The sequence below is a fragment of the Pempheris klunzingeri genome, chromosome 17, assembly GCF_042242105.1.
Source record: "Pempheris klunzingeri isolate RE-2024b chromosome 17, fPemKlu1.hap1, whole genome shotgun sequence".
In the NCBI taxonomy this organism is placed as follows: domain Eukaryota; kingdom Metazoa; phylum Chordata; class Actinopteri; order Acropomatiformes; family Pempheridae; genus Pempheris; species Pempheris klunzingeri.
The window spans coordinates 23047471-23057674 of NC_092028.1; the positions used below are offsets into that span (position 1 = coordinate 23047471).

At 41.4% G+C, this 10204-nt stretch overlaps 2 protein-coding genes across 3 annotated transcripts; one reads left to right on the forward strand and one right to left on the reverse strand.

The window, feature by feature from the left end:
- Positions 1 to 68: 68 nt before the first annotated feature.
- psmc3ip (PSMC3 interacting protein) lies at positions 69 to 2612 on the forward strand. 2 transcript variants are annotated; one of them, XM_070848656.1, is made up of 8 exons: positions 69 to 145; positions 617 to 717; positions 806 to 895; positions 998 to 1109; positions 1256 to 1401; positions 1519 to 1572; positions 2008 to 2067; positions 2166 to 2612. In XM_070848656.1, the coding sequence occupies exons 1-8, from the start codon at positions 127 to 129 to the stop codon at positions 2220 to 2222; spliced, it is 639 nt and encodes a 212-aa protein (XP_070704757.1). In that variant the 5' UTR covers positions 69 to 126; the 3' UTR covers positions 2223 to 2612. The 2 variants fall into 2 exon arrangements, with proteins under 2 accessions (XP_070704757.1, XP_070704758.1); XM_070848657.1 differs by lacking the exons at positions 2008 to 2067; positions 2166 to 2612 and adding an exon at positions 1724 to 1805.
- On the reverse strand, positions 2604 to 10009 carry mlx (MAX dimerization protein MLX). Its single transcript, XM_070848655.1, has 8 exons — positions 9949 to 10009; positions 8086 to 8122; positions 7841 to 7930; positions 6886 to 6995; positions 6301 to 6403; positions 5650 to 5749; positions 5066 to 5267; positions 2604 to 4958 (listed from the first exon to the last, which is right to left on the reverse strand). Exons 1-8 carry the CDS (start codon positions 9985 to 9987, stop codon positions 4902 to 4904), a joined length of 738 nt encoding a protein of 245 aa, XP_070704756.1. The 5' UTR covers positions 9988 to 10009; the 3' UTR covers positions 2604 to 4901.
- Positions 10010 to 10204: the final 195 nt, after the last annotated feature.

Sequence of the window (10204 nt, forward strand, 5' to 3'; positions counted from 1 at the left end):
CCAACAGTCTGATGCATCTTAATACATAAACGATCTTTTCCATGACGCATTTTTCGCGCGAAACTCGGTTGGGAAGCTAAAGAAATGAGCTGAACGAGCCGAAGAGGAAGTGGAGTTAAGTTAGAAATGAGTAAAAAAGACAACGGTAAGAGTTTGTTTGTGACTGCAGTAAGTTAGCCGAGCCAACGACGCTTGTTTGGTTTCACAGCCATGTTAGAAAGTTTAGCTAACAGGCTAACAGCTAACGTTAGCCACATAGCACATAGCATGATAAGCTAGCTCACCTGAGGTGACTGTCAAACCTTCTTATGTGAGTTTACAGCTCGTTTCTTTTGTTGTAAAACGCCGATGTTTTACAGTATATCACACAGAATACAACCCCATTGATCGCCAGTGATGAAATTAGCAGGTTAAAAGATAATTTACCAAGAACTGACATACAAATAAAGAAACAGCAGAATATTAAAGGTGAGGACGCCATTAAAGGCGCTGTTAGGTAAGAATCTAGATGTCATCTCTAACAAATGTTAGGGTTTGTCAAGTATAATGATTATATTACATTTCAGAACCATCTTGTTGAGCTCCTGTGATTCGATGCTCCTGCTTCCATCCACAGGAGCCCCCATCATCCTGGCTTATCTGAATGAGAAGAACCGGCCCTACAGTGCTCAGGATGTCTTCACCAACTTACAGAAGCAGCATGGACTGGGCAAAACAGTGAGATGGGCACTTAACCATAGCATGCATTGGTGTGTGTGTGTGTGGCTTTTGATTAATAATTGGTTGAATATTTCTAATTCACCAGGCAGTTGTCAAAGCCATGGAGCAGCTGGCACTGGAGGGGAAGATAAAGGAGAAAACATACGGCAAGCAAAAGATCTACTTCGCCGATCAGGTCAGTCTGTGCATGCGGTGGACAAAGAGGCAGGGGATCCAGGATAATCTTGTGTGTGTGTGTGTTTCAGGTGAAACTGATTGCTGCCGGTCTCTTCCACAGGCGCAGTTCAAAGACGTGAGCGATGCAGACCTGAAGGCCATGGACTGTCAGATCTCAGAGCTCGGTGCAGACGTGCAGGCCCTCACCCAGAGCTGCAGACAGATGGATGCAGGTGGAGTACATCTTAAAATAAGTGGATCTAGGCACAGTTGTAGGTGACTACATGCTGCTGTTTTGCATAAGTCTTCTCTAGAATGAAGGGATTGTTTTTGTCGTGCTGCATTTCTTTTAAATTGTGTGTCTGATCTCCGCTAACAGAGCTGAAGGAGCTCAGCGGCTCCCTGACAACAGAGGACATGGTGGCAGAGATCCAGCAGTTGAAGGCTGAGTGTTCAGGGTACAGAGAGCGTCTGGAGAAGATAAAGTCAGCCACGAACCACGTCACACCAGAGGAGAAGGAGAAGGTTGTGAATCCATCTAATTTTTGCTTTTTAAGTGCAGCTAATTATCTTTAGAGTGAAAAGACTACGGTTGTGGTTCTAGTATGGTGGCACGCTGCTCATAATGTTTTTAATTTACAGGTTTACAAAGAGCGCAACATCTACGTGAAAGAGTGGAAGAAGAGGAAGAGATTGGTAATGTTTACGCTGTAGAGCTGCAATAAGTGGATTAACTGTTTTGATAATCCATCACTTTTCATTTTTTTAAGACAAAAACATCAAACATTTTCTGGTTCCAGTTTCTCAAATGTGGTGATTTGCTGTTTTTCTTTGTCTTTCATGACAGAAAATAAAATATCTTGTGGTTTTAGGACTGATGGTCGCATCAAACAAACAACTTTAAGATCTCACTTTGGCCTGAGAGATTGTAAATGACTTTTTTTTTTTTAAAGAAATTTTAGAATATTTTATGGATTAAGTGATTAAATGAGAAAATAATTAGCAGATTAATTGATAATGAATAAATAAATGTAAAGTAAAATACCTCTGAGGGCTATAAAATAATAATAATAATAATATAAAAGACACTGAACACTGTATTCTTATACTTTGTTGTGCTTTTTCTCTCAGGCTTCAGACATGATAAATTCGATCCTTGAAGGGTATCCGAAGAGCAAAAAAGAGTTCCTGGTGAGTGAAAGAAGCTCATAAAATCCCAAACTTAACTTCATGTGTTTGTTTTTCACCCTCAGTACTAATCAATGCTCTGCCTGGTGTTGCTCTTGCAGGATGAAGTCGGCGTGGAGACTGATGAGGACTGTAAGGTGGCTGTTCCAAGTGTTTGAAAGAACAAGGAAGCACTCGTCTCATCCTCTTCATCAATGTAAGCCTGAATATAGATTATACATCGGAGCCACAGCGCGTTCTTTATTTATGGCCTTTCTTCTGAACAATCGGAAAACAACTTTTGTAATGGACAGAACATTAATACAAAAATAGCTCTGGTCATCTGAGGGATATTTGGCAGGTTTATTTTTACCCTTTAAAGCCACAAAAACCAACCCTGTTCCTCTTTTTACATGTTCTAGTTCATCTTGCTGCGATAAAAAATAAATAAATAAATGTGTACATAATAGAACCACAGCGTTTGAAGCGTGGGTGGTAATTCATGACCTCGTATTAAAGGGGTTGTCCTATTTTTCCTTCTCCTTTTGTTAATCGACCTTTGTACTGTTTTTTTTCTCTCCGTATTGCTGCCATGTTATTAAATGTTCTTGACAGCAACGTTTGATGCTGAATTTCTCCAACAAAAGAACCAAACTCATCTCCTTCTCAAATTAGAAAATGGAACAGATTTTCCAGGTTTATTCGCTGCAGGAAGAGAAAAACCACCCAGAAATATTATCGGCCCTTTTCTGCTGTCGTCTTACGCTTTATTTACATTTTCCTTGGCGCAAATTAAACAGGACAAACACTTATTGTACTTCTTTACATTTTGGGATGGCTCTTTTAATAAGAAGGACTATGTAAAGAAAATACAGCAATAAACCAATATTTTTCTGCGATTAAAGCAACAACAGTAAAGCAACTCTTTATCAAGCAGATTAGCCATGTGCATGATATATTTTACTTAGATACTGGAAACATAACTAGCCATCACAAACATTCGCTGTATGTCATGTTGTGACATCATAAAAGCCACTGACAACCAAAGTAAACAGCATTCATCATGTTGCTGTTAAAACCACAGACAAAGTCATTCAGTTACAAAAAGTACTTACTGCAGAGCGAACAGCGACCTGAAAGGCTCGGCAGAATCAACACTCCCAGATAAACACGACATGCACAAGTGCGACGTTTTAAGAATCTAACATCAAACAATGTGTGGAGTAGCACAGTTATCAAACTTAACATATAAACAATGATTCATAAATCTTTATGCTGCCTACATTGCACACCTGCCACCCTTGAGACTTCAGCGAGGTGTCACAGCGTTTTGTCACAGCGTGTTAAAGCGGTGATAAAACGCTGAGCGTGCTCCTGATGGCACGGTCAGGAGCAATGAGTTACCCTGCAGTGGTACAGCACAGGACTGTTTTCCATCGTCTGCTACGCTTCACGAGTGGCACGGCTGACTCACCACGTTTGTGCACTGAAGCTGACAGGAGCCCTTTGGATCAGCTGCAAAGTTATGCCTGATGTTACAGAGCTTTTGGTGCCTTTTATCGACCTTTCCCTTTTATTTCTGGTAGTTTGGCTGCAGAAACAATACGATCAATAGACTCAATCTGTAAGAGGAGTCTTGGTTTTCATTTATCTTAAAGGCAACTCACTCCAGTTACTGCAAAACAACTACAGCTACATTTTACATATACATTCATTTGCAAACTCTGATATTTGGACTTGTGAACTGTAGTGTTCCCCCTGCAGGCAGAACTACGCTGAGTACGGGTGTAACTGTACATGAGATTCACTGATCTGTACTACAGTTTGGTACGTTTTCGGTATGGCTACAGCTGACAAAGGCACAAAATAACCTTAATGTCTTATTTTGAAAAATGTTGGCCAGTTGTATCACTAAAACAGTCTGGGTTTGCTGCAGTGAAAAGAGTCAGAGCAGCTGCTGATTTATGCAAAGTAGCTCAAACTAGCTCCACTTCCAGCAGCTGCAACGGTAACATGCTGCTCCAATACTGATGCTCCAGTATTAATAATCTAATGGTGACATAAATAATAATAATAATATCTGTCACAGGGACCAAACCTCTTGTACTTTCATACTTGACTATCGTACATCATTCTCTCCCTCGGATTCTGACGACGTGCTGTCTGACTACGCCACAAATCAAACATGTTTATAGTTGTTCAGAAAAGCCGACTGTCACAGAGGGGCGGGATCGTTTCACTGCGGAGAGAAACGTGCATATTTTAATGAGAATACTGCACTCAGTTCTGGGTTCTGTTTGTCATTCAGACAGCGGCGACGGCGCACATTATCCAGGCTACCTTGGCTGGCACATCCGTGAGCGTGCTACAGCTGAGTGGTGCTCTGCCAAAAATGTTCCTGGTGTACTTCACTCTAGAGTCATCGCTCCACACGTCGGAGTAATTGGATTGCTAAGCGATTTTGACAGTAATTGTTTGGGTCACGTAGCATACCGAAGAGAGGTCACGTACCAAACTGAACATCCTGTACCGATGCGCTCGGTACCAACACACACATACCGTTACACCTCTAATGGTAAGATATGTGAACAGTCAGCAGGTGCTTAAAAACACTCAGCTTAACATCAGAAAGTGAGCCTTCTTGAACATGTAACTGTTCGATCCAATTAAGCATTTGTTATCTCTGCCCGTGCTGTGGGTTGAGGTAATCCAATTGCAGCCAGGGAGTCACTGATGAGCTCAATTGAGTGTAAATACTGCGGCGTGGCCTGAGGCTGATCGGAGCTCTTACTCCACCCTGAGAGGTCACAGCAAACCTAAGTTAATTTCTGGGAGTTCAGTCCAGAGGTTTCACTCGATCAGTAAAGCTGACCGTTGAGCTGCCGGAGCACCCCGACGACAAACTCCCTCAGCGTCTAGGAGAGAACAGAAGGGAGGCACACAAACTGGAGTTACTACGGCATCAACAGAGCAACGCTGACCGCTCTCACTGCGTCTGGTCTGCGTCACCAGTGCTCCTCACCTGAGGCTTGCAGTGCTCCTCAATCCAGCTGAAAACACAGGCGGAGAGTTCTTGGAAGCTGCTCACTGAAACCGAATTGCTGAAGGACTGGAACAGGGAGTCCATGATGCTCTGAAAGATGTTGAACTTGACCTGGTCAGACACCTGATCCTCTCCCTGCTGTGGGTTGTTCTGGTGGGCCTTTACTATGTGCTCATAGTTCCTACGAAGAGAAACACAATCACTGTTCAGTTTCATATAGAGCTGATTAACTGGAGTCTTTCTTTAAATACACCACATGTACTGTTTTGTCTCCATAGGAAGTGAAATATGGTCATAATAAAAATAGTAATGCAGCATCTAAAGCTTTCATTAGAAGGTATTTTGTTCTATTTTCTGATTTTAGACCTGGCAGTAACTTCACTGTGCTGCAATCAAAGCATTTCTAACTCCAGAGTTTTCTCTCTTTGTGCAAGATCAGCACTTTGTTTCATCTGTCTGGATGCAGAACAGGTAGGGAGGTCTTAGTTTGCCAACAACTGGGACTGTAGAGTGAATTACAGGAAAAAAGCTCGGCTGAGAACATTTATGAACCACTATCGTACGTTTTCATGATCTTCAGCGCCATCACTTCTTTCCTAAGCACAGAAACTTCCTCCTCTTGCTTCTTCTTTTCTTTATGAAGAAAATGGATGTAGTCAATTGCTGTAAAAATAAAAGACAGAAATGCGTTGGTCATGGATTCCCCCCCCCACTCGACACAGATTCAAGATTTTCCAAGGTGTTGTCCCTCCACAACCATGTCCCACCCTACACCAGAGTGTGACTACTTCCTCCTTTTGCCCTTGTAAAGGACATCCTAACAGAAGGTTTCTGTGCTGCGTGAGGTTCGTCACCATCTTTCTGCTCAACTGTGATCTTTGTTAGTTTCCATTATTGCCTCAAGGTGTCCTCTGTGTCATGTGGGCATGTGAGACTGGATCTGTAACTGGGGCTTGAAGCAACATGCACAAAGGTGTCATGTGACTGAAGTGAGAAATAAACGAGCCTGGATTTTGTGCCATGTTCAACCAATGAAACACTACAGGACTCAACTGGGAAACTACTAGATAATAAAGCCAAAGCTGAAAACTCTGCTCTGACCTGCTCCTGAAATGTCAAATGATGTACTAACTACTATTCCAGATACAAACATCAGCTCCTTGAAGAAGTCTGTATCGAGTAACGTCACATCTTCCAACAAGATCACGTCTTACTTTTCTGCAGTACAGTAGCTTTGCTGATCTTCTGAGCTCCCACTGCAAACTCTGACTGTTGTTGGCAGGTTGGTACTATGGACTGGAGGTCATCGTATCCTTTCTGACATTAAAGAGAAGAAGATGAAGTCATTAATAACTAATGAAAATAAAAAAGCTTTTCAAAGGTGTGTCTCAGGTGAGGCCAAGGACACACTGCCTGGTTTAAAGCACAGCGCCCTCATCTAGAGAGTCGGCGTTTCACCTATTTTTTTTCTGCGATGCACAAGACTCACAGCAGAAATACAGTGAGAATGAGCTGTGACAGTCATATCGACAACATTATACACCTTTCACTACAGTTTCACCGTCTACCTGTAGAACATGATACAGATATGGATATATATATATACACGATTCTTGTATCGGTTTAAAACTAAAAGCCCTCTAGTGTTTCTGTGGACAGGATGCCTTCATTTGTTGGCCAGTATCAAAGGCAAACTCAAACCGTGTGGACGCCACAAGCATGTGAGCGGCAGCAGTCCAGCCAGGTAGAAGTAGGCAGTGTGGCCCAGGCACAAGATCTCCATCCTATTAGAGCCTTACCTTGATAGCATCCCTACGCTTCTGCTCCGCCTGTGTGTGCGCTTGTCTCCGGCGATCTTTATACGAGTCCTTATACGACGTCTCGTGTCTGTAGTCACTGTCTTCATCGTCTATTCAAAAATACATATTAACATTCAGATTAGAATAAAAAACACACCTCTGAATGTGCAATTAACTATTTAATTGTTGACTTTCCATTAACAAAATGAGGTTTGTGGCTCATTCTAGTTGTTCTAAAACTGCTACAAGACATTTGACTTATCTTTGTTTCCCGGACAGGAGATGAATTTATTGATTAACCTAAAACACATAACCCTGGCATACGTGTTGTTTCTGTTTTCTTCCATCACAGAAACTTAGCCAATGCTGGGCCATTTTAATTCTCAACAGGATTCAGAGAAGCTGATTGATGTTTCAATCGCGCTCCATCGATGACTTTAATGTACTTTAAACTGCCCGACGTGAGACATTATTCAACCGAGGCAACTCATATAAAACCCTGCTGAAAGAGTCTGAATAAAAGCTATGAAGATGAAAAATGGGTGTGCGTGCACTGCATTTTATCAAAATATAATTATTCATGATATACTCTTATTGGTTTAAAGCTCTCCAGATGAATTACTGCCCTTTCATATCCTATTAAGAGCAATAGTAGAACATGCCTTGTGATCCATACCCCACTGAGCAGCAAAGGTTTTTCCATTTGTAGGTAAAATGAAAGAGAGCAGTCACCGTCTCCATTTATCATTTTACTATGAATGAAAGGGGATATAAAAATAAAGGCTGCTCTTCATAGAAGTGGAATTTAAAATATCTGACAGGATTTAGACTACAAGTAAGTTCATTACAGGAAAGACATCCAAGGCAATTATTCACATCACAGTCTAAATGCAGCATAAACTCTCTCTTAAACCTGTCAGTAATGTCACAGCCCCCTCTGTAACAAGTGTAGTACCTGTGTTTGGTACTGAAGAGGCACTTGTCGAGCCGATGCTGTTGGCCCTGGACACGACGGTACCCTTCCTGGCAGTTTCAGCGAAGAAACCTACAGAGCGAGACAGCAGACATCAATGATTCACTTGGAGACCAGAAATAGATTGACAGGCTAATCTCAGAGACCAGAAACACAGGGTACCATCACCTCGCCTAAATATCAAATGATATGACAAACAACGACATGTGAACCGACTGGATACTCACTGGGGTCAAAGCCACTGTCGCTGAAAGCACCGTCTGTCTGCCGAGCCATCATCACACGACAGAAGACAGAAAAAGGGAAAATAGGCTTAGAGGCTGAATAATAAGGGGAAAACTGTGCTGCCCAGAAATCCACTGACAATAGACCAATAGCTAGCCGGCCTGACTGATAGTCTGAACCCCCACTGAGCGTTGCCCTCATTTGTCCAATTCTACATATGCAGGAGGGTTAAAGCTGCCTCACATTAGCACTTCCACCACTGTCTGATCTACGGCGCCGCAACACAACAGGCACTTTGATTTGTTCCCAAAGTTCAGTCCAGTTTTTTTTAAGTGATTCCAAACCCTGAAAAATGGTTCACTTTCAACACTAAGTCTTTCTAGATGTTTAGAGTATTTGACAAGAACTACTCTGATTCTCTCTTCCTACATTAAGAGAAGGTACCTGAATAAAACCTTTACCAACAGGTTGCTTTCTAAAAGAGCTAAATCTTTACTGAAGAGATTGAACCAGAACATACCGTCTGGCTGCTCTTTTATTATAAAAACAATCAATGAAAATGCCTCTCATTTATTTTGGAATTATTCTCATACAGAGAAATTTAAATCTGGTTTACTAGAGTTCATCCAAACATGCTTCATTGTGTTTTCATGTGTTTGCTACTTATTATATTCACACACACATATTATTTAAAAACGAGCTCAGTGAATATTTGGTCTCTGCAGAACATTCAAAGACCTCTAAAGCTATAAAGGCAGAGCTATTATACACAACCTTTGTGACGTCGCTGGACTGACACGTGATTTGGACTTCTGAATGCTTTGTTGTCCTTTTAGCCTAATAAACAATTACCATCCCACCTCAGTCTGTCTACTCACAGGCAGCGTGCCCAGTGAGAAGCCTTTATTGCTTCAGGCAGCACAAGCATGCCTGTCTGGAGCTACTTACACGACCATCTGATTAACTGACTGATTGATTTTTATTACTGCTGTATTGGTGTTTTTGCTGGTTCTTGATCCACTCTATGATGCACTAATTTAAACCATCAACATACACTACATGGGTTGATTCATGCCAACACCTCTGTCACATACATATTTTATATACAGTTATATATTTATGGTATACGCAGGTATATAAATATTTTGATCTTGGCTGATGTTTAAGTCTGCACCCCTGATAGTATTGTGTTGTACTGTATATGTCTTTCTCTTAAATATCTTTAATAAAGTAATATAAAAACTGAATCTGTGACATACCTGAGACTCTTTTTAAAGACATCATGTCACCAACATGTGAATTTAAATGACTGCAGCCAAGTGAGAAACAACTTGACATAAAGATAATGATTCCACTGCGCCCTGAGGAAAGCTACAGTCAATACTTGAGATAAAAGAAAGTGGAGCAGGTCAATTACAAGTGACAAATGTGCAATTTTCTGATCCTCCCATCATTTCTATGTGGTGGGACCACAAACAGCAGTGAATTTCCATTGTTTGCCACTGTGATGGTGGATTTACTGCAACTTTATGGCAGCCTATTAAATAAAACTACACTTCACTTTGACAGAAACATCTTTAAATGTTGTTGTCGCTGAGCACAGATCTATTTAAAACTGCAGGAGTTGCTTTATGGGACCTTTTGTTTACTTAGCTAGCTAGCTAGCACACCGCTATAGCTTTGTGACGTTAGCAGACGTCACGTAGCTAACGTTAGCCGTCGAGCTAACACAGCCCTGCCCCTCCTTAACGTTGGCAAAACTTCGGCTTTCAGATAAAACAATGTTTGCCACTCATCATTCCTGTCACACGGTGGACAAACGAGTCATTTTAACAGAAAGTTGAGGTAAACGGTCGGTCCCTTACTTTCCAGTGATCCTCTGGCGACGTCGTTGGGTCCGTCATTTTGGAAGGCTAAAAAACTACTACCTCTGCTGCCTTCACGGACTTCACGTAAATCCTTACTTTCAATTTTATTTTTTTTGTTAATGCCGAAAACTGAACTTTCAGATATAAAAACCAGAAAATAAACTAATAATGGGGACTTCTCTCGGACTTGTATCGAGGCGAAATTTGATTATTTTTGTACCAAAAAATTCAAAACATCGTCAACGGCTAATTT

Coding starts and splice junctions, on each gene's coding strand:
- mlx (XM_070848655.1), bottom strand. CDS start 9,987: ATGACGGACCCAACGACGTCGCCAGAGGATCACTGGAAA. Junction 8,123..9,948: donor CGCCAGAGGATCACTGGAAA/GTAAGGGACCGA, acceptor ATGGCTCGGCAG/ACAGACGGTGCTTTCAGCGA. Junction 5,268..5,649: donor GCGCTGAAGATCATGAAAAC/GTACGATAGTGG, acceptor TTCTCTTCGTAG/GAACTATGAGCACATAGTAA.
- psmc3ip (XM_070848656.1), top strand. Junction 896..997: donor AGATCTACTTCGCCGATCAG/GTCAGTCTGTGC, acceptor TCTCTTCCACAG/GCGCAGTTCAAAGACGTGAG. Junction 1,110..1,255: donor CTGCAGACAGATGGATGCAG/GTGGAGTACATC, acceptor CTCCGCTAACAG/AGCTGAAGGAGCTCAGCGGC.